General features: G+C 37.6%; 1 protein-coding gene across 4 annotated transcripts in view; it reads right to left on the reverse strand.

Moving 5' to 3' along the window:
• The window catches only part of ppargc1a (peroxisome proliferator-activated receptor gamma, coactivator 1 alpha), a 387008-nt gene extending 363995 nt beyond the window's left edge, over positions 1-23013 (reverse strand). For all 4 annotated transcript variants that reach the window (XM_028474263.1, XM_028474258.1, XM_028474262.1 and 1 more), the window contains exon 1: positions 22915-23013. In XM_028474263.1, the coding sequence (XP_028330064.1) occupies positions 22915-22998 (84 nt within the window). In that variant the 5' untranslated portion in view covers positions 22999-23013. The remainder of the gene's footprint in view (positions 1-22914) is intronic.
• Between the last annotated feature and the right edge of the window lie 2042 nt (positions 23014-25055).

The raw sequence follows: 25055 nt of genomic DNA on the forward strand, positions 1-25055 counted from the left end.
TTTTCTGCGGAATCTGATGCATCTTCTACTGATAGTAGGGATGTCCCGATCTGATATTGATATCAGTTCAATATCAGCCAGAAAACAAATATCGGATTTCTCGGACTGCATCTAAAATTCTCCGACATATATTGTATTACATTTATTCAATTGTAGAATACTGTAGATATTATGTTGAAGGTTAAAATTTATGTAACAAATTTCTCATACAGTACCTGCTGTTGCTGACTATTGTTCTCTGTTTGAGTGACATCACTTGATCAAACCTTTTCTAACATTCCACTCTACAAAATATGTATGATTCGTGCTGATATCGTATTGGATCGATATCGGTATCGTATTGAAAGTGAAAAAGTTGTATCGGGACATCCCTAACTGATAGCATAAATTAGCATTTAACAGCAAATTTTAGGTGAAAATACCATCACCTACCAGATGTTGCTGGTCACCCACTTTGGTTTGACTTTAGCTGGTGTGAATGTAGGCTGGTTCCACTAAAAAAAAGCATCAAAATTCACAGACTTTGCACCTGTTCCCCGAACCAGAACCGTGGCAGATTGAAAGCAGCCCCAGAAATATGAAAGGGCGTGAAAAGATGAGATCAGGTGAAGTTTGGGTGCAAAACTTTTCAAAAGCACTCCCAATCTCAAACTTGTGCTGAATTTCACCAAGTCATTAAGATGTAAAAAAAAAAATAAATAAAAATAAAGAAATAAAAATGGCCTGAAGTCAAAACAAAATCAAACCGTTTGAACGAAATCCAGCAGCAGTAGTCAAAAAAAAAAAAAAAAAAAAAGATTAAACTGTTTTTGTGCACACAAGAGGGCAGAGTGGGCAAACACTCTGCCTGCCTAATGAACACACAGCGCCTGAGGCTTGTGTGAGTAAGTGGGTGGGTAAGAGACTAAGCAGAGAAAGTCATGGCGCTTTAATATTGAATACACTTCATAGTAGAATGAGCAGGTAAAACACAAAGTGACGTGTGCGTTCTGGACTCTGTTGGAAGCTTGTAGGGTTAAAACCAACAGTGGGCAAGCTATGAGGGAATATTCGATTCCTTCTGTTGCATGTGTGCTCGTGTCCTCCCGATGTTCACGCTGTAATGGATAGGTATGAATAATTAAGCACCTTGTTGCCCTGAATAGCCGGAGCACACGTGAGGAGAAGGACGAGTAAAATTAACAGCAATCAGCCCTTGCTGGCGGCCTTTTTAAAGCACCACAACATTGTAATAATTAGTCCCTCTCTCTAGGAATCACCAGGAATTTCTTCGACTTGGACACGAGCCTACGACGCTCCCTCTCTGTCTGAGCCGCTTGTAATTAAAGTCCAGCCTTTGCTGCTGCCGCTTCAGTGAAAATGCAGCGTGTGCCGTATTCTCCGTCATTTTAATGAGAGTGATAAATGCAAGACTAGCTTTGGCTATTTATAAATTTTATGGCACAAATTGCAGCATAAAAGGGCACAAGTCAGATGAATGACAGACGAAGGACAGCTGCGGCATCATTCCTCCATTAAACGCTGCAAATGGCCAACTGTGGCCTGAGCAGTTAATTAGCCAGAGAAAGCCTAATCACAGTTTTGGAGCCGTGGCCCTCCCCACGTAACCTGCTAATAGGGAGAAGCTTGTAGAGAAGTGGAAACAAGTGAACTATTGGCTTTAGTTTGGACTGCGTGAGGTACAATGACTCACCTGTAATAACTATAGTTTCATCTTAAGAATATAATTTGTTCAATTTTAACTTTTAAATGAAACATTCTCACCACAAACCGATTTTACCCTTTCGTGGGTGTGTTTTTGGTCTATTCGTAGAAAAGACAAACACCCTCAAAGTAATTTCTGACAAAGGCCAACGCTTCAGGTTAAATGAAAAGTCTGTTTGCAAGAGCTAGCAATGGTTCTCGTCCAATTATTATGTGATTCCTTCAGAAAAAATGGAAGGAAATCACTGAAATAGCAATATGAACCCTCACCGACACATTTTGGGAGAATATCACACATTTTCAACAAATTTTCCCATTAAACTATGGTTAAATGTGTTGCAAGTGTGACAAGACAAACAGATTTATCATTTTAGTGCAAAATCTCGTACAACAAAATGTTGTGAATCCCAACATTTTTTGGATCATGACCCCATTTTTACAGTATATCCCAAATTTCTGGCGACCCCAAAGATTTTTTTGGAGAATTCGTTTTTGATCCTGTTTGTTATTGTTTATACTGCATTTTATTTGATTTACAAATAAGACGAGATTTATATTTGAGAAAGTGAAGGTATGGCATACAGTTGTTTAAGATTGTGGGTTGTGTTTTAAGTTGAAAAGGAATAATGGTTTAATAAATAATAATATTTTAACACATTCCAGACGACCCCAAATGGGGCAACGACACCAAGGTTGAAAAACCCTGGACTAATGGCTTATGCGCAATCCAGCAAGGTTTGGGCTAAGTGTTTTGACTTTTGAAGCAAAGAAAAACTAAATTATTCATAAGATAAAACTTATATAGTCCCTATTAAGCATTGTTTGCTGATCATATTATGGAAGGTATAATTTGGGTTACAAATATTGTAACTCAAGAAGATGAAAGGAATATAAAGCCCAACATACAGTAATACACAAAATAACTCCCAAAACACTCAAAAAGACAAAGACAGACACAGCAACCACTTTAACAAACAAAATTACGACAAAAACATCGACACGTCACAGAATAGCTCAAAAGAGACACAAACTGTCAAACAAAATTAGAAAAATGACAGGAAGTTACAGAAAGTGACCTCAAAAACACACAAATTGACAACAAAAATGCTGAAAATGACAGGAAAAAACACAAAATTACAACAACAATACGACATAAAACAAAATCATACAGAAAGAGTAAAAACTGACAACAACAAAACCACAAAAAAGACCAAAACCCTTTTTCCCCCTGTATTAATGCTCTGATTGGTCATTATTCTGAATGCTGACATAAATGTTGATAATGTCGCCCTTGCATTAGATACATGAGATTCATACGTCACATTTTTTTGGCCCCCGCTCTGATAGAGGTGCCCATGCCTGGGCTTGGCTATCCCTAACCCACATACAACATGTTTCTGTTTATTACAGAACTTATTTGTTGATTACAAAAGCATAAAACTACATCTGTGGTTCTTCTTGTGAAAGGCTAGGGTTGGAAGTTGGTGTTGGGTGCGCAATAGGGATGTAACGATTAATCGTAAGGCAGTTAAAAATCGATTCATAGGTATCAAGGTTCACATCGATGCTGTGAAAATTGAAACGCAGTACTTTTTTTAACCAGCTATCCAGAAGTCTTGGCGGCGGGCGAAATCTTTTAATACTTTCTTTCTGGCCGCCTTCTACTCTTAAACATATTCATAAATGATTCCTTACCCCTTTAGCACCAAAAGAATATCTGTAATATTAAGCAAATATCTGTAAAAGTCACGTTTTTCTATTAACCCTGTCTGCTAGCATAGCATCTCTTCTTCACTGCACTTAGCTGCATGCCAACCGACCACTGGGTTACCATCGCCCTCTGCTGGTTCAAACAAATATCTGACCTAAATACAGTGCAGACTTTTTTTTTTTTTTTTTTTTTTTTTAAGGTCCAATTGTTAAGGCACAAAATACATTTTCAGTTGCACTTTAAAAAAAAAACAAATAACTATTATGCAGTTTTGTATTGTTTACGATGGAACCAGAATTTAAATGAATAGGCTTCTTTATTTGTATTATTCCTTTATTTCATTCAAGATTTATTTTTAGTTAAATTGCATTGTTTGAATAGTTCATCAAGGGATTCTTTTGACAATGAAAAATAAAAGGAAAATAGTACAGTATTTTCTAGTTTTTTTCCCCCAAAAAAATAAAGGACTATTTTTCAGTCATTTAAGTACAGTCCCATTTTGTAAAATGAATCGTGAGAGAATCGTATCTTGAACCCAGTATCGTGAATCGAATCGTATCGGGAGTTGAGTGAATCGTTACATCCCTAGTGCGCAATGGAAACTTTGAAACAATTGGAAGTTAGTTGTGCATGGAACTGTTGTATGACAGGAGCGATGTGATGGGATCAGACCAGCAGAAGAACAGTAAAGGCAGTTGCATGTTAAAGTCGGGAGAGGACAGAAGCGAGCACATGTCCCATGTTGATACAAGCCAAGAGTGGAAGAGTGAGGCGAGCAGTCTGGCAGCAAGGACACGAGAACGCCTTAAGCACCCTGAAGTCAGCCAGAAAAGCTTCTGCTCGCATGTCAAGTAGGTCCCTCAAATTAGAAATCCAGCCAGTTGCATATTCTCCCAAAAAACTGAGCACAAACCCACAAAGAAGGGAACGTTCACTAAAGAGTGTAGGAATCAAAAGCTCTGATGAAAGTCATGCTGTCCGGACTGATGATGTGATGGTGTAAACAGGGAGGACTCTTCCTAACAATTAAAGAGTGGGGGAGTATTGATTTCCAATGGTTGTTCTCCAGTGACTTGCTGGCTGTCACAATGATGCCTGGGGTAAGGTGACCATGTCTCTGCTCAATGTGATAAACCGGGCTGTCATCAGGTATGGAGGACAGCGTGTCCCACCTTCCTATCCAAACCAGTACAGCATTACCTGAGGTGGGATGTGGTATCATGAATGCATTATTAAATAATGATGTCACCCCAAGTGCAAGCAGGGAAATAAAAAGACTTCAGCGCACTAAAAAAAAAAAAGATGATACTTGTCCAGATTGTTGATGTGTGACACTGTTTGGAAGTGGGAGGGTCAACTCCAGGCTTACTATGGGGATAGAAAGCCATAAATCATCGTTCTGGCCATCACTTGCGCGGATCCATCAAAGGTTTGCCCATAAACTCCCACAAACGGACATAAACGCAAGCACTTCAACAAGCGCAAAAAAAAAAAAAAAAAAAGGTTCTCACAGATTGATTGGGTCTTTTAAATGAGTGGCAGCGGGGTTATGTTGATCGATTCCACGGATAATTGACTGAATCAAGTGTTGTTAGAAGTGGTGCATCGAGTATACATCAACAGTGTGATGTGACACAGCCTGTGGGCTTCTTTAACTTATGGACGTGGTTTTAAAAGTAAGGACAGGAGAAGAGCAAACTGAAATTGGTCTTAGTCTTTGATGAGAAAAGGAAAACTGTTTTATGATGTTACTGAAAGTACTTTTTTTAATTTTAGAATTCTACTGAATCATTTGGAGTTAAAATGAAACCCTTTTTTTTCTACTTTTATATTGACATGGTCCTAATGATGTGCTATACTAAACAGTGGATAAAGGCAGAATTTCTCCTACCAGGAGTTATTTTCTTAGAAACCTGGTCAATTGCTGGTTCTTTGACAAACTAAAAAGCCTAGTGTTATTTATGTATATTCATATACTTATTTACATAGCTGCATTCAGTTATATTTCTACATATTAGTGCGGTAGACCAGTCTCAAGACCACATTTTGAAGGTCTGGTCTCAGACATCTTAGAGTAATTTTACTCTCGGACTGGCCGGACTCTGGATTTTCTCTTATTCTTCAACTTCATTAAAGTGATAAGGAAAAGCACTTCCTGACTGAATAGATTTGTAGTTTGGATTATAACTTTTACCATTGGCTAATTGATTGTTCTGTCTCTTTAAAAAATATTTTCAAGTGCCATATGTCAGTAGGAATGGGTACCTTTCACATTTTAACTGATACCTGTGAATCGGTATCGGTACTCAATGGTACCATTTTTTCAGTACTTTTGTGTAGTAATAAATTGTAAATAATAAAATCTCAAAATGTAGATTTTTACGTGAATTGGTACCAGGTCGTACCGAAGGAATTCGGTCGGTACTTAAAGAGTAACCTAACCCCTGCTTTCTGCTGACCTGCCACGAGGAGGGAAATGCAAAAAATGCCTTGATTATGGGCGTTACTGCTGTAGCAGTAAGACACGCCCACTCTGTCAGCCCACCACGCTATGCGCAGAGACAGACGGTAATACACACAATGATGTGCCTGTACACACACACACACCGGGTTCATAAGCTGAAATCACGTGTCACTACAACTACAGACACACAATCATGACGTGAAGCTCACGCACAGCCTTACAGACACCACTCAGGGGCAAACAAGCCTGCTCTCGCGCACATAGCACTAACGAACACACACGTCCGCGCACACGCAAGACAGACGGGAATACACTCATAGCATGATGTGTCTGTAAATACACACAAAGCTTGATGAACCCTCTGATTAGCACATAATCTGCTCTTTATAGAAGCACAGAGTCAAAACATCCCCGCACACGGAACACAGTGGACTTCCTCATTGCCTGTCAATCAATGCTCCCTGAGGGCTGTGATTGGAGGAAACCATCTCCCTTCTCTCAGCTTTTACAGGAGGGGCGGGGCCAAGAGTAAAAGTGATGAGGCAGGGGAATCTTAAAGAATCCGTTTCAGCCAAAAGCAAAATTCACTTGTGATACCGGCATTCAACCCTTAGAGGCCATTTAACAACTAAATATGCAAAATTAAAATACTTCACTAAAATGTGAAGAGTGGGACTAGGATCAATCAACAGCACTACTTAATTCCCAAACACAAACTGTTTATATTCAGCAGAAAAAAGTTGGTTTGGGGTTTAGTTACTCTTGAAAAAAGCCCAGAAGCCCATTTTCTCGTCAGAAATACTTACTTTAGGCCTTATTCACCTGAAAAATAAAAGTATTTGAAATTATTCTGGCCTTATCAGTAGCTTTTAAATACATACGAGGACAATACATTTTGCTGAAAAAATTTGTCAAGAGTTGAGATTTTTTGCACGTTGTGCTTTGACAGAGTTGCGGAGACCTTGTTTTTGGTTGTCAAATGTATTTAAAAGAAAACAATAACTAAAGAGAGAGTGCTCTTTAACTGTTCAACCCTGTCATGGTTTTCAAAATTGACTTTTCATCTCGACTTGGTCTCGAATCCCAAAAATCTGGTCTGGTCTAGGTCTTCATGCAATCTGGTCTTGGGCGAGTCTGAGCTTCAGAACGTGTCATCTTGAGTACAACACTATTACATGTTACAGAACTCTCTCTGCTGGCCAGGACTGGTCAGACTGCCCTCAGCAGGTCAGATAAACAGCGACATCACTCTGACAATGTACACCATGGTCTCTGCGTGGAGACTCCAACATGCTTTGACTACTGCTATCAGCAACACACTTAAGCAGCGAAAGCACCAAACGGCAGCAGATTCACAGTGAATCTCCAGACCAGTTTGTCTAGTACTGCAATCTTTGACATTAAACCCGACGTCTGCATCTGACCAAACAACCCTAAAGCTCGACTCCAATCATACTATATAAAAACTGAAACCACCAAAAAACATAGTTGTGTTTTTTATACATTGCAAATGATAAATCATTGTCCCCCAATTTGATTTATACTGTTTCAGGCTACAGATCCTTTGTTCACATCCACATTTCCTTTCTGTAGTTTCCTATGGTCCTAAGTATGGATCAGACTACCAGTTATACTAATTGAAAAACCATTGAGGAACAAGCTATTCCATATCGGGAAAGTTTCCTGCTGTGTAATGCGGCTGCTTCCAGCTGCTCAGAATGAACAAAGAGAAGCTTGTAAAGTTAGAATTGAAAGGTGAATCAGACAGCTAGACTACAAAGTTCAAGATTATAACTTTTTGATCTGAGATTTATGAGAAGATACAAGGTGGGGGAAATGCCAAACCTCCTTTGAGTATGTGACCTCTCACCTGCGATAAGATCACTCCAGCTTTATTATGGCAAAAAGGTGAAAACAAAATGAAGGAAAGGACAGTGATGCATGGAATGCAAAGCGACTTTTAATTATTCTTGGGGAGAAGTGCAAAAGCCCTTGGTTTGTTTACCGCTTTACCAGAAAACCGCTATGATTGCTTTGTAATTATCGCCTTGATGATGCAAAAATTTCTATCCAACCTCCTTTTCACTGAGTCCACTCCTCTCCGTGGAGCGCCGTATAAAAAATGATCACACATTCATCATTTATCGCAAATGTTTTAACTTTGATTTGGGGGAGGAGAGGGACGGGCTAATAGATTAGGGGTAATGAAGCAGCTCGTGCAGTAACACAAATAGGACTTGTTGTGAAAGTCAAAGGCTGTGGCACGCCTGCACTGCCATAATCACTCTCTCTTTTGTCTTGTGATAAGCCGAGAGCCTAACCTTCACCCAAAGAGCACATCATTTCCCCTCTGCGAGACTTAATGAGACATTAGCCATACTAACAAATGGTGGACGAGAAAGTGAAAGTGACTTTCCAGGTAAAGGCCGTTTGCCTGCCCATAATCAGTCCCCAAGTGCGGCTAAAGGATGGAAACAACTCAGGGCCTCCGCCTCAACAGCTTGCTGTGCCTTTTACAACCAGTCTCTGAGGGCCCATACGATGGCATGTAATGTCTTAATATCCCTCAAATAGAACAGGTAATCTGCTTTTGTTGTCGGCGAGTCGGCTGTGATACAGACAGTGCAGTGAGTCCACTTTAGCTTGTTATGTGTAGAGCGGAAGGTGTAGCCAAGCACTCTCACAACCCCGTCAGACTGGGCTTTTATAGGAAATCATTTTAACTGGTACCATCAGACTCCAACACGCAACAAACAAAAGCCCTGCCATTCTTTACTTGAAATAAATAAATAGAAAAATTAATTACAGTGCCTATAAGCTGGTTTGATATTAACAAATTATCACTTAACATTGCAAAAACTAAACTCATGATTTTTGGAATCAAAAATGAGGGACTTGAATAAAACAAAACTTGGAATAAACAGAGATAAAATTGAGCCTGTTTTTGAGACCAAGTTCTTGAAAGTCATAATTGACTCTAAATCAGACACACAGTAGGCAACTGGTGGTCCGAGGGCCACATTTAATTTTGTGCGGCCCCCAAAAAAAATCCCCAAACAATTTATTTTAAGAAGTTGAAATGAATATACAGTATATATTTATTATTATGCAATATTTGAAAAAATTGTTGTTGAATTCTTGCATTTCTTTTGTGTATATTATTGAAAAAGGTTAAATGTTATGATTTATGTTGGGCATATAAGCATTTTTGCATCTGCCTGTTTCATTCTTGTTATTTATTTTTTTGTTAGACTGAAACAAACAAATTGAAACTATTAACACTGTAATGCATTGAAAATGTATGTTCCATTAATATCAATGCGCGTCTCTCATTAACAACCGTGAGTCATACATTCAAGTGGCCCTTTAGTGCACTACAGAGTGGTTTGGAGACACAGGAAGTGACGAGCCAATGGAAGAAGGAGCCATGTTCCCTCGCCGGGGCCTCCCAGCTCAATTAGCTCGCCTCATTCCGGAATTTCTGCTGATGGGAAAAATCTGCACTGTACCATACAGTCCTGGGAGTCTGGCCTGTGAGTGAGTGAGTGAGTGAACAAAGTGAGTCAGTGTTCAGGACACACGCGTAGATATAGCATACGCGCGCGTGTGTGAGCGATCGTATGCATCTCCGAATGGAGCCCCACAGTGCACTCTGCATCAAACACCTGAACCAATTAGGCTACACGCACTGAAAGATTTCCCTACGGACCCTTCCTGTAATGTCATAAACAGTCGAGGGGGGGGGGGGGGGGGGCTGTCTCTGTGATGAACAGGACCGAAACCAAAAAAGTCATGGATTATCAACACTCCGGCCTGAGACTACAGAGGTTATATTCACCCTAGAACTGGTGGCAATACGGTCATTAACCCTCCTATTATCATTGGGGTCAATTTGACCCCATTTAATGCTCATCGTTCAAGAAAATAAGCACTTTTTCTTGTGCTTCATATTTTATGACTTTTCCTAATTTGATGGGTACAATTTATAGAGCATAAAATCATCATGATGATATTTTTTCAATGAGCTGAATGCATATTGCATGAATTGGTGTTCCTCTGGGGTCACTTTGACAACAAGCTGTTTCAGCTGTGTAAAACTCCCTACACCTGCGGGTGCATAGTTGATACATGACAAGGAACAGCTCTTTCACAGTGAAAGTAATGCAGAGGAGGATGTGTCTGAGACAGAGGACTTTATAGTGAAAAACCCCAAATATGTTACATAAAAATAAGTAAATAAATATGTTGAGAGGAAAGGGTTAGGGTTCCCAACATCTATATACTGTATATATATTTTATGATTGTATAAATATTCATTAAGATTTTCTAGTTTTTTAGACAATAAAAATCTTCACAGGGCAAATAAAGGAGCAGAAGTACCCCATGCAGAACTGCAGCCCTCCAGGATCAAGTTTAGATATAACACTCATTCTGAGCCTCTGGAAGGAGAGTTGAGAAGTAGAAGCCAAGGTCTGAGGGAGGCAGTTCATCGTTACATGCCAGCGTTTGTTGCCAGGGGCTGGGACCTTTTCAGAGACGTGAGTCACATGCGTGACTGGATAAATATGATTTAATAAAGAGCATTCAGTGTCTAAATGAAGAAGAAAGGTGAGTAGAAGTGCTAGGCTAGCACAAGTCAAGGCCAAGATCTTTTGGTAATTAAGTTGAGAAAAATTAGATTTTTTTTTTTTTAATTCCCCAGCACAAAGGCCACCATGACTCCCTCCTTTACCTGAAAACACAGACTCTTTCAAGGCTGCAATTCAAAAAGTCGCGTGTCACCCGTTTTCACCCACTTCCAAAAAAACAGAAAATCAACCCCCTCACTTTTTACAGAGAGATTCATTGTTGAAACCGTATTGGTCCAGTGAGATTGACTGAATGGTGATCAAGCCAATCACAGCCAGCCATTTGATGAATCCGTCGTTAACAGCGATGAGTACAGTGTAAGCAAAGTGACAAAAAATTAGTAACAGGTGGCAAAAAAAGCTCCAAAAGTGGCAGAAATGTGGCAAGAAAAGAGTGAGAAGTGACTAAAATGGGTCAAAAGCAGTCAAGAGCGGCAAAAAAAAAAAGAAACAGATGGTATAAATCTTATGTAAGGTAGCTTAAATGAGCCAAATGTGGCAAACGACAGTAAAAAAGGGCAAACATCTGGAACAAAAAGAAGCAAAATGTAGGGAAAAATGTAAACAAGTGTTATTTAATGGGCAAAAGGTAGCATATTTGCACAAAAAGTAGCAAGAAATGGTTCAAGAATTGATAAAAAAAAATAGGATAAAAGAACTTATTATAATGAGAAAAATTTATATTTATTGGCAATAGGAAACTAAAATCTGAAAAAAAAACAAAAAGTGTGACATGGGACAAAGGAAGTTGCAAAATGGCCAAAAAGAAATGTAAAAAAAGGGGTCAAAAAGATTACCGTTGTAAGATTTTCTGGGAGAATAATAATCAAAATTAAGACAAAGAACCACATGTTGAGCATCACTGACTTAATAACAGCATTATCATGGTTGTAGTAAATTCATTTAATAAACTAAACTGGGAGTTGACGGTTGCCTTAGAACACTTTTAAAATCACTGCTCCACCCCTGTGCCCCCCCCCCCCCCCCCCCCCCCCCCCCCCCACGTGTGTGTCAGTGCGCAGGAGTGACCAACTAAACAAACCAAGTAAATACTCTGATAATGCTGACGATAACGTCTGAGGTGGAATGAAAGGATGAAGGTCAGTAATTGGGAGAAGGGGGCACAGGCACGCCGTGGTTTGTTTTTCCTCCTGGCTTGGGGGTGGGGGGTATGGTGGGATGGGGGGGTTCATCTGGGGCCGTGTCGGAACGCGTCTGTGCAGAGGTTAAGAAAAGCAATTAATCGGCAGCAGAGATAATCAAAGGAACCTCCCCCCCCCCCCTTTAGACACCTTGGTGGGGGATGCACAAGGTGGGGGGGGGGGAGAAAGTGCGATGGAAAGAGACACAGAGTGGTAGATGGGAAAATACTTGTTTACAGCCGGTGATTGTGCGATCAAAAAGCGCAGGGGTTCAGCTCTGCCACTGGGGCCCTCCGTTTTCAGGTTGAATTGATAACACTTCAGATGTACAATTCTATGTTTGTGAAAGTGCTTTTACCTCCTGGTGTGAAGGCGAGGGCTTTTTCACAGTCTGAGCCAACATTTCCTTTCATCTCAGCATTTTAAAAAGGTATCAACAGCTTGTCAGCGCAGAGGAAGACATTTTCCCACACATAATCAAAGGAAGTGATTCTCCTCCGCTGACTCAGACGGCACAGTGTGACAAGGCTGAGGAACGTGATTATTACTGAAAACTAATATAGTCTAATAAATCCATTTTAGCTGTCAAACAGGCACCTCTGAGAGAGCCGAGATTGTGCGTATTGTATCAGGATCCAATCTGATTTTCTATTTTTAAACTCTGAAAACATATGAACAGTAAGTATTCAGACGTGATGAGGTAAATCACTTAATTTTGCAATAGGTAGGCATGCTGGAACTCCACCAGGAATCATGTCTTGTTGCTCCCTCTGGTGGTTCCCATCTCCCTCAGGAGCTAAAATCAAGATGGGTATGTAGATGCTTAATGAGTGAACCCATTTCCATCTGCTTCCTGTACTTTGTGCAGCAAACATTTGGGTAAAGCTTAAAACTGAATGATGCAGAGAAGGGTTGTCACGAATCCACATACCATGGATATGCACAATCACTGATAACGATAAATGTCTTTTTTTGTTCAATATGATCATTTGAATTTAATAATCGGTAATTTTGTTGATTTAGAATGGTGACAATAACAAGACTATGACTAATTAAAGAAAAATATATGTGAATGAAAACTATATTCAAATATTTGTCAACTACAAAGTGAAACTATAACGGGACAAAATCCAATCAGAACTCAGCTTGTTTTTTGGAAAATATCCAATCAAAACAGGCATGTTTTTACGCATTGATCACATTAAATCCATCTGTGTGTATTTACAAACATTAAAACCATCCCATACCAAGTTGATAAATGCAAATTACAGTACATCGTCTTTAAAAAATGCATGAAATCGCATACTTCATATTTTACTTTACTATATCTGTTATAGATTTAGTTGACTAAAACATCGATATTTTTTCTCAAAATGGCGATATAAAATCTTAATAACTTTCTTCGTTTCCGACATGATACCAATATTGCAGGCTTGCGTATCAGCTAGGGATGTAACGATTAATCGTAAGGCAGTTAAAAATCAATTCATAGGTATCACGATTGATATCAATCTGAAAATTGAATCGCAGTACTTTTTTTTAACCAGCAGGGGGCGCTATCCAGAAGTGTAGGCAGCGGCGGAGTCTGCTAATACTTTCTTTCTGGCTGCCTTCTACTCTTAAATATGTTGATAAATGATTCATTACCCCTTTAGCACTGAAAGAATATCTGTAATATTACATGAATATCTGTAAAAGTCACGTTATTCTATTAGTTCTGTCTGCTAGCATAGCTTCTCTTCTTCACTGCTCGATTAGCTGCATGCCAACCGACCACTGGGTTACCAGCGCCCTCTGCTGGTCCAAACAAATATCTGACGTAAATACAGGGAAATGACGTTTTCTTTTTTTTTTTTTTTTAAAAAAGTCCAATTAAGGCACAAAATACATTTTCAGTTGCACTTTTAAAAAGAAAAAGAACTATTATGCAGTTTTGCATTGTTTATTATAGAACCAGAATTTAAATTAATAAGCTTCTTCTTCATTTGTATTATTCCTTTATTTATTTAATTCAAGATTTATTTTTAGTTAAATTGCATTATTTTGAATAGTTTATCAAGGGATTCTTTTGACAATGAAAAATAAAAGGAAAATAGTACAGTATTTTCTAGTTTTTTTCCCCCCCAAAAAATAAAGGAATATTTTTCAATCATCATTTGTCTACAGTCTCATTTTGTAAAATAAATCGTGAGAGAATCGTATCTTGAACCCAGTATCGTGAATCGAATCGTATCGGGAGTTGAGTGAATCGTTACATCCCTAGTATCGGCCCATACCGATATTGATCTGATACCAGCATGAATTATACATACTTTCATTACTTTTTTTTTTTTTTTTTTAAATAATGACTTATTTTGTAATGTGGAATGTTAGAAAAGGTTTGATCAAGTGATGTCACTCAAACAGAGAACAATAGTCAGCAACAGTAGGTATGAGAAAAACTGACCCATTTATTATTAAACAATTGGTTACATACATTTAACCTTCAACATAATATCTACAGTATTCTACAATTGAATAAATTAAATGAAAATTGAATTGCAAAAAAAAAAAATCGGAAATTTGAATCCGATATTTGTTTTCAGGCTGATATTAGACCGATATCCGATATCGGCTCGGGACACCCCTAAATCTTAATCTTTTTTAATTCAAATATATTGTGAGCAAAAAGACAATTCTGGGTTAAATTTTCTGATTTAAAATGCCACACAGACACATTTACTAAACAAACAGCTGCACAATATGAGCCACTTTTGGCTTTTTCTCCTCTAAGGGACAGCACGTGTGAGTGAGTTCTGCAGTGTGGCTTGTGTAGGGCAAGGTCTGGGTTAGAACGCAAAAAAGCTTTAAAATATACAGTATATATATTGTACATTAATGTAGGCATTTAACTTTGCTTTTAAAGCTGTTCTGAGAAGCAGCGACTCCTTAAACAAGTTTTTTAATCCAAAATAAGCTATAAAATATTGTAATTTTCTCTATCGCCAAAATAAAAAAACTTGATTTATTGTGAACCTCGATATATTGCCAGCTCTAACAAAAAACTATAACTGAAATAGCCCAGGTGACCAGGTTGCATTTTAGTCAAAAGACGAAGACTAAAACTGAATCATGTCTGTGCTAAGCTAACCACGAAGCTAACCAAACACACAACTCATCGCTACTATGGAGATATATCACAATCTTAGAGGAAGAAAGTAGATTTGCACTGATCAACATGCAAAACAAGACACGTTGACAAAGAAGCTGTAAAAACGTTGAAAATGCGATGCTGTAAATCGGCAGCGGTGTCATTCTCCAGCTTGTTGGTTAGTGCTGAGCACAAAAACAAAGTGACCAAAACGTGGACTCTCACAGTCCCAGAGGAAGATAACACATTTACCGCCTGCAATGTGTGCAACGCAAAAAACTACCAAGGGGAGAAAGGAGGAAAAAAAAACCCACATCTATTTCTCTATCCGTCATCTGACAAGCCGTCACAAAATGATGGGGTTAGGACGGAATATGAAACAGAAGTTTCACACACTGTCAAAAAAGAGCTGAGAAAAACATGAAGATGATGCATTTTAGAAACGTCATTCATTGCTGTTTTATTCTTTACAGTGTCTCAATGGTTTATTTGGTTAGACATTACTGTATTCTAATTTAACATGGACAGGAACAGATCTATTCTATGTGTCTGTGAGCAAAATGTAGTCAGTGTTTTCCTCATGGGAGGCTCTCGGGAAAACATTTGCAACATGTATTTACATGACATTAATTTGTCATGCACTTTATTTTGTTTGACATTAAGGGGAAAAAAACAAAAAAAAAACTACAACTTAAAGTCAAACTAAAACTGCTTTTTTTAGTTTTTAGATTATAATAGATTACTTTTGAAAGGCAATCTCGCAGTGGTTTGCGCATAAAACACAACATAGCAACAATTAATGTCAAACAAACACTAAAGTGCATGACAAATTAATGTTATGTAAATAATTAGGGATGTAACGATTCACTCAACTCCCGATACGATTCGATTCACGGTACTGGGTTCACGATTCTCTCACGATTTATTTATTTTAAGTTTTATTTTTGGGAAAAAAACTAGAAAATACGGTACTATTTTCCTTTTATTTTTCATTGTCAAAAGAATTCCTTGATAAACTATTCAAAACAATGCAATTTAACTAAAAATAAATCTTGAATTAAATAAATAAAGGAATAATACAAATGAAAATGAAGCCTATTAATTTAAATTCTGGTTCTATAATAAACAATGCAAAACTGCATAATAGTTATTTTTCTTTTTAAAAGTGCAACTGAAAATGTATTTTGTGCCTTAACAATTGGACTTTAAAAAAAAAAAAAACCTGATTACACTGATTTACGTCATATTTGTTTAGACCAGCAGAGGGCACTGGTAACACAGTGGTCGGTTGGCATGCAGAAATTCTTGCAGTGAAGAAGAGAAGCTATGCTAGCAGACAGAGCTAATAGAAAAACGTGACTTTTACAGATATCCAAGTAATATTACAGATATTCTTTCGGTGCTAAAGGGGTAATTAATCATTTATTAACATATTTAAGAGTAGAAGGCGGCCAGAAAGAAAGTATTAGCAGACTCCGCCCGCCGCCTACACTTGTGGATCTGCTGGTTAAAAAAAGTACTGCGATTCAATTTTCAGAAAATCGATATCAACCGTGATACCTATGAATTGATTTTTAACTGCCTTACGATTAATCGTTACATTCCTATAAATAATAGTAAAAGTTCTCCTTTTAGAAAGTTTCCAGTTTGCGATACCATTTCTTAGATGCAGTTATCAATCACAGTGGTTTAAGATTCCAGCTCTCTGGTGAGAACAATCACTTAGACGTGTATTTTACCATTTCCTGTAAGCAATGCGTCGCTGTAAATAAATCCCTTGAATACCAGATTTCGCCAAATGTTGCTATACCACGAGAAAACATCTTGTAGCCGAAGCTGTGGCAGACTGTTAGCATATCAGCAGTCAGTTTCTCCAAGTCTTGATTAGATAATTATCCATCCATAACTTTGCAATATGTTGTGGGAGAACAGCGCGCTTCTCATTACACTGCTGACAGGCTGTGCATCTGTGGCCCGATATCAAAAAGCAAGGTGTTTAGCAGACACACACTTGTTGATTAAAAAAAAAAAAAAAAAAAAAAAAAAAAAAAAGAAAACAGGAAGAAAAGATTGTGTTTGTGTGGGAGTTGTTTAAAAGAAACAATAAGAGAGAGAGAGAAAGTGCATGTTTTCAGTTTTCAGCTGCACTGGTTTAAAAATGACTCGTATCACAGATGTAGAAGCCGTGATCTGCTGATCCACGGTGCAGGGGCTGGAGTTAGACTTTTTAAAGTTTAGACTTTTTCCAAGTGCGTCTTTCTGGTGATGAAAAAATAAATAAATCAATAAAAAAAAAAAATCCTGTCACTTGCTTTCCTGACGCTGCCCCAAGGCATTCAGGTTGTGCACAGTAAGGCACGTCTGACTGACAGCCTGCAGGGTCACAAAATGTTTCCTTAGTTCATACAGTTGTCTTACGGGTTTTTCTGTCACTCAAGATCTACTACGGTTCCGCAAAAATAAAATAAAAACCTCTAAAAATTCAAATTTAGCATTTTTTTTTTGTTTGTTTTTTTGCAAAAAACTGAAAATTCCACTTTCATACATTTTTTTTTAAATACTTTACTTCAGCTGAAGTGAGTCAAATCAAAGTTAAATGGCTTTGACCTCAGAGAGATAAAAGTATCTAAAAATGACAAACCTTGTGTAAAAATTCTTGTTTTTTTTTATATAGATATCTGCCCAAAAACTTAACTACGTATATAACACATTTTATTAATTTAAAAAACCTGGTGTTTTAACATTGCATCAAATTGTATGATGTAAAAAAATAAAGGTAAATATTATAAAACAACCCTCTGAAGCAGGGAGAGCCACTTATTTTCTAGAATAGCTGTTGAAAACACACATACAGAGTCTAGTTTCTTTCAAAATAAAAGACAAGTCGAACATGAGACATTAAGTATTTGTTTATTTTTGACCAGCTGTCCGCGACTCACTTTTGGGTCCCGAACCACCAGTTGAAAAATCACTGTTCTGAAGTGCTTCAAGTATTACAAATCTTAACTTAACTTCACTATATTACTTTTTAACTGTAACCACAAAAATCTAAAACAGTGTTTCTCAAATGGGGGTACGTGTACCTTTAAGTGTACACAATGGCACTACAGGGGGTACTTAAGAAGATTTTAAAATGTGAGTTTTTTGTTTAAAATCATAATAACAATAATAATGAAAATTGTCTCGTTTAAAACATAAACTGAAAATACAAAGGTCAGTCTTGGTCACACACCATGTGGTAGATCAATTCACCAGCACTAAACACTGTTTATTTCCACTCATTTACAAAGATATCATAAATTATTTAAAATGTATGTAAAAACCCTTATTCATTCATTCCATGATTGTGCTCTAGAGTTGTTCTCATAGAATTCACATCAAAACGCTGCAGATGGACAAAGGGGAGACTTGGCTTTAGCATTTTCATCAAATATATTCATTTCAAATATTTGAACCTAAAGTCACTTAAGCCTGGCCGCCATCTTGCAGTCACGTGATCTAAAAGCACTGCGCTGATAGGTTTGGATGGAGAAGTTGGTTTATGCGACGAAGCGTCTCGAGTTTAAATCATTTCTGCCACAAAACAGACATTTTAAACCCAGTTTGACCAACAGGTGTCTGTACATCACCAGAACTGATTTAAGCTTTAAAAACAACGCTTTGCGAAGAGTTGATTACGAACCTGAGCTCATATTTTTCTTGCAAAATGACATGCGTCTGTTTTTGCAAGTAAAATCTCATAGGAAACAGCTGATTAGCTGTCATAGTTGATCATTCAGCCTTACAGACGGAATGGTTGAAGGAGGTGATAATAGCAAGCAGTGCACTATACAGCAGGGGTCCCCAACTACCGGACCGCGGACCAGTAGAGGCCACAAAGAAAGAATGCCAGTAATAAAGCAAAACTGATCACGGATGGAAATCCTACAATGCAAAAACACACAAAATGACGATAAAAATGAATAAAAAATACAGCAGAAATACTCAAAAAAAAAAAAAAAAACACACAAAAAATGTTAAAAACACATAAAATTACTCCAAAAATACACATAATATAACAAACATATACAAAACAACAAAGAAATATGTAAAATGACTGCAAAAGCACACAAAAATACAAAAACTACAGGAAAAACTAAAATAAAAAAGACATATACGTACATATACGTATCTAAAATCTGTCCTGCCTGCCAATAATGAAAATAAAACTCAAAAATAAGTCTCCATCTATTAGGCGTGTAATCTCTCACACTCCTCTTTAAACCCTTTTCTTACTGTAGAGTGGAACTCCATTGACAAGTTATTATACAGGAGAAAAAATAAATAAAAGAAGCAGTAATTTGAGTGGATCAAATAGCGATTAAAAGTACACACACTAAAAAAAAAAAAAAAAAAACCTTTCATTTAAGCAAGTCACTTTGAGAGGAGAAACAAAAGTGGAGCCTGGCTGTGATGAAACACGCTGTAGGCAGGAGCAGACGCTTTTAAAAAAAAGAACACACACACTCACACACATTCTCAGACTGCTTCTGAGAGCATGCTACGCTACCTTTTTTCTCTCTCAACAGTTCTGAATGATAGACTTTGCTCTTCCGAGCTGGACGGACGAGTGCAAAGTGGCACAAAGTGAACACGCTGCCTATGGAGGGCAGGGATCAGATCACTGAACTCTGAATATGTGCACCAGGACACTTTCAGCACCACGGACAGCGCCGTCATCTGCTAATTAAGCTAAGACAGCATCTTTCTTTCCCCACCCTGTGCATTTCCACTGGGGGGGGGGGCTTTCACCTCACACACATTCCTGTAGCTTTCCCCCCCACGCCGTCTCTGTGTCTTAGGCTGAATAATGCAGGGCCTTTACCCAGCGCTCAAGCATGAGTGGATAATCCAGCCACAAGGACAGGCTGTGTCAACATTTCCCTTTAGTTCCTTATTTATTTTCCTCCCTCGCCGCCATAGGAGTCGGAGAGGGTGAGAGCGCAGGGATTTTACAGAGGGGATGGAACTAAGCTTTAAAAAAAAAAAAAAAAAAAAAAAAAAAAAAAAAGCAACACCAAGAGACTTAATGTGCTCAAAAATCAACACAAATCAAGTTTTACTTGGAAAGCGCTTTACAACAACCAGAATTGACCAAAGTGCTGTACATGATGAAAAGCAGCATGATGTAATTAAAAACAGACCATTATCACATTATCACTGCACTGATTATTATCACTAAGTAGAGTCAAGAAGTTGTTTCTCAAAGCAAAAAATATATATATTTATAAAAATTGAGAAACAATGTTTTAAAGAGCTTTTAAATAATGTTGGTGTAAAATTAATGAAAAAATTGGGTTTTCAAATGAATATAATGTAAAAAAAAAAATACAAAATAAAAAAAAAAGCTGTGACAAGATAGATTTTATTAAAACAAGATGATTTTTTTCTCTTTTGCCCCCTTATATATATATATATATATATATATATATATTATATATTATACGGTTAATTGTTTTCTGATCTAAAACACCATCATTTAAACAAAATAATTCACTATTATTATCTTTATCAACTTTTTCACTCTCGATACCAAACCAATATTGCAGCCTTGAGTTTTGACCGATATCGATTTTAATCTAGTACGATATCAGCATTAATTATACATACTTTTATTACTTATTTTGTCGCGTGGAATATTAGAAAAGACTTGATCAAGTGATTTTACTCGCAACAATAGTCAGCAACAGTAGGTATGAGAAAAAAAAATGACCATTTATTATGAACAAATAAGTTACGAAATTTTAACATAAAATTATTCTAGAAATGAATTTAAAAAATTTAAAAAAGTAAATTAGTCTGGAATGCACTGCTTGTGTTGGAGATTTTAGATGCAGGTCGATATAATCAATTAATTAGATTTGTATTTATTTCATCTCTATTTTTGCTGATAGACACACTTAATCTGAATGACAAAACCAAAAATAATATTGCGTACGTGTGATCCAAATGCAATTATACTCAATTTACAACGTAGAATCATCCCTAATCACATCAGAGCATTGCGTCAATTAGTTTTAAACAAAATAATGCACACACAATATATATATGTTTTTAAAAAGGTGTTTCATCCACCAATCTGGCAACCTAAATAAACATTCCACAGCCTATTTTGCTTCCCCCAACCATAGTTTAACAAGCTTCTGCCTATTCTGTGACTCACTAACAACCAGTTGGTAAACCAGTGGTTTTATTGGGTGCATCAGAGCTGATGTGGAGTGTTTGTAGGTGAGCCAAAGCCCATTAGACACAGTAGAAACAGTAGAAACACTGTAAACAGAACTGCCTTGGATCTACCCGCACCACGGTTTCTCATCGCAATTCTCCACGAATCAATTTTGTGTCGTGAACCATCAGGGGATTCATTTAAATTGCCATCCATTATGAATCTAAATCTTCTGAGTCACGTTTTGGGTGAGGAGGGGAGGGTTGGCTTTTTTTTTTTTTGTTTTGCTGCTGCTTAGTAACTCTCTCACAATGTGAATCTCAAGCGCAGCCAATCAGGAGCGTGCGCCGTAAGAGCCCCTAATCCTCTTTAATTTGTGATTACTTGTATAATTCAAAATGGTAGGCCACGACACTGCTGGAGACTGATTGGTTAAACATCTTCCTCCTCCTCCTCCTCCTCCTCCTCCTCCACTGCGTTGAAACCTGGATGCTAGTGTACATCTATCCCTGTGCTCTCACGGTGGCGTTGGAGAAAAAAATAAATAAATCACTGTTACAAAATATTTTGGCATCAATCACTGAGCATAAATCGCTAAATAGCCGGGAGCCCTCTTAGCATTCATAAAGAATGGTTTCATTGGCATTCACGTGGCGGATGACTTCAGCTGCGAGCACATTCCTCCAACAAATGAGAACGGTGAGCATTAGAAGGGATTCCATACAGCACGATAAGTATTTTAAAGGCAGAACTGATTGAGCTGGAGGGGTGGGGGGGGGGGTGGGGGGGGGCAACGCAGGGTTGGGGGGGGGCTGGACTTGGGTAATTACCTTCGAGCAGACACCAGAGCTGCTCCGCTTAGTGCAAACAGGCTGGGATCTAAAGCGTGCTGCATCTTTGCATCTAATTAAGCTTCACCAGATTTCAACACCTACCTACCAACCTGGCAACCCGTGGAGTCCCCCTATAATATATATATATAAAAAAAGGAGGATCTTCTGATCTTCAGAGGGACACTTCAGTGCAACTTCTGACTGAGTTTGTGTGTTCACTTCTAATTTATTGATCAAATTCCTGGCATGATATATATATATATTGTCTACTAGACTAATGTTTTATTGATTTACAGCTTCTGGATGTTGGAACCTGAGCAGGATGTGCTGAGATGTGCGTGTGTGTGGGAGTAAAAACTAGGGTCAAGTTTGCCTACTTTAAACAAACAAACTGACAGGACAGTGGTCCTCAACCTTTTTGGGTCGTGACCCTACTTTGATATTCCCAAAGACTTTTTTTTTCTTTCTAGAATTAGTTTTTGATTATAATAATTCGGTGTTTCCAAAATTTGATTTTAGGCAAAGCGAATTTATTTGTGTAGCGCATTTCATACACAAGGCAATTCAATGGGCTTCACATGATGAAAAAGTGCGACAGAAAACATTCAACAGCTTAAAAGTCAATAAGAACTTTAAAATCAGCAGAAACAAAAAAGAAAAAAATTAAAATGTTGGGGTGGTTAGAGACTAGTTGCTAATATATATATATATATATATATATATATATATATATATATATATACATACATACATACATATACTGCATTTTATTTTAACTAGATTTATATTTGAGAATGTGAACGTATAGAATACTGATTGTGTTTTAATTTAATTTAATTTGAAAAATAATAATAATTTAAAAATTCAGTTGAAATTTTTTTTTTTTTTTTTTTTTTCATTATTATTAATTACTAGACATTTCAGGCGACCCCCACATGGGGTCACGACCCCAAGGTTGAAAACCCTGCTTTGGGATGATATTAGTGTTAAAGTTACATGTTTAAAGTTTGAAGTTGTTGCTTCCTTTCTCCGATCTGGCAACCCAGTGAAGTCTCAGGTGTGTGGTGGTTCCATGTGAAGATGCGGGGTTTTCCTACCTGCTCGTAGCACGTTTCCCAGGTGAGGTTGAGGAGGCAGGAGGAGGAGAACAGCTCATCATCGCTCCTGCTGTATCCGTCCATGCTGGAATGTAGCACCGACACGTTTCTTCTTCTTCTCCTTCTTCTTCTTCCTCACGTCGTCCTGTGATGCAGATGAACACACACACACACACACACACACACACTGTCTCTTCCTCTGTCTGATGCCGCTGCGCGTGTGTGTCCGGTGGAGCCCGTGCGTTCTGTTGTGGGCTGCCACTTCGGTCACGTGATCGTGATCGCCCCCCCCCCCAAAAAAAAAAAAAAAAAAAAAACAGTGAAAGTGAGCGTGTGTCCAAAGTGAGGTGTGCGGACCTGCGGGGTCACCAGGGGACTCCCACGTGGTGGAGCGAGACACTTTGATGTTTTTTAGGACTTTCATCCTCCTCTGCCTCCCTTTGCTTTGATACCATGACGCCACGTGCACACACACACACCTGCAAATAAATAAATAAAAACACTGATTTGTGTCACACACAGCTGCAACAAGTTGCCACCATCCACCATATGCAGAACGAGTGTTTGCACCACAAAAACACTAAACATGTACGATGACAATTATATTGTTCATTTTATCGTCATGGCACTATTTTTCAGGTTTTTTTGGGGGGTGTTTTCTGGGCGTTACCCTATGTTGTCTTGTTTTATTGCACTTTGTCTGATTTGAACACAGGAAAGTCAGTTTAACCTCAGAGGAACCGGTGTCATCATGGTCTGAGTTCACATCGTACTGAAATTGTACACGCACATGCACACTACCGAAAAATGAAAATTTGCTTTAAAAAAAAAAAAAAAAAATCAATCAATTTGTTTATTTTTGTTTTCAAAGTGAATGGACACGTGTTTTATGTGTTTACTGGATTACGTTAGGGTTAGGGTTAAGGTTACAATCTCAGTACGGAGGTAAACTCAGACCGTGACACCGGCATTTTCAAAAAACTAAAAGCGAGAACAAATTTTTAAAAAGTCCATGTATTTCTGTAAAAAAGGTGATCATCTGTGGATCGACTTGAAAGATCAATGAAAACAGTTCGGAAACAGTCAAAGCTTTCAAAGAAGACGTAGAAATCTACTGTAATTCAAAAATATATAAGCTCAGGATGAATACAGTCAGCAACTAATGAAAAGATCAATAACAGATTCAATATGATGACATGATTTCGTTTAAAAGTTAAAAAAAAACATCAAACAAAATGTATATATATACATATATATTGGAATATTGAAATGTATGTTAAAATTCTAAATACATGTGTATTTGCACTTGAAATTGTTTCTTATTAATCTGAAGTATTAACTTCAGCCTAAACCCTTTTGGTTTTGCTGTACATGAAATAATGGAAATGTTTGTTTAATATTTAATGGAATGAAATGACCAAATAAACTACTACTACTACATTTACGCTAATGGCCGTATTGCAGAACCAATAAAGATACTGTAATCTGTGACAGTTATCAATAAAAGTATATGTCCTACAGTATATCAGGGGTTCTCAGCTGGTCTCACCCTGGGACCCACATTTTGCCACAGTCATTAAATCACGACCCACTTTTTTTTTTTTTTAGAATTCAACCAACCAAATGTAGCTTTTCAAAAATAACCATTGAAAACACACACATATATGTTTTTGAAACATACTGTAAATCTATATATTTTCCTGTGCAACATGCATTTCACTGTATGCCTCGTCAAAATAAAAGACCAGTCCAACATTAGAGATATTAAGAACTTTTTTTTTTTATTTTTGACCTGCTGTCCGCGACCCACCCATTACAAGTCTGCGATGCACTTTTGGGTCCCGACCCACCAGTTGAGAATCACTGTCCTATATGGGAAGCTGGATGTTGGGGGACGATGGCTAGCACAGAATGTTCCAGAAGTGACACCCAAAGGTGGATATGGAGTTTTTGTAAAAAAAAATTATTATTATTTTTTTTTTTAACTAAATAAATTCAAAATTAGTCAGGTGCATTTTTTTAATCAATAAAGAAAAAAAACCATGTGCCTTTAAAACATTCTTGATTTGCCCAAGAATAAAGTCGAAATGTCGAGAATCAAAGTTGAAACGTAATGTCGAAATTAAAATCTAAATATTGTG

This window comes from Gouania willdenowi, chromosome 18 (genome assembly GCF_900634775.1).
Source record: "Gouania willdenowi chromosome 18, fGouWil2.1, whole genome shotgun sequence".
Taxonomy (NCBI): Eukaryota; Metazoa; Chordata; class Actinopteri; order Blenniiformes; family Gobiesocidae; genus Gouania; species Gouania willdenowi.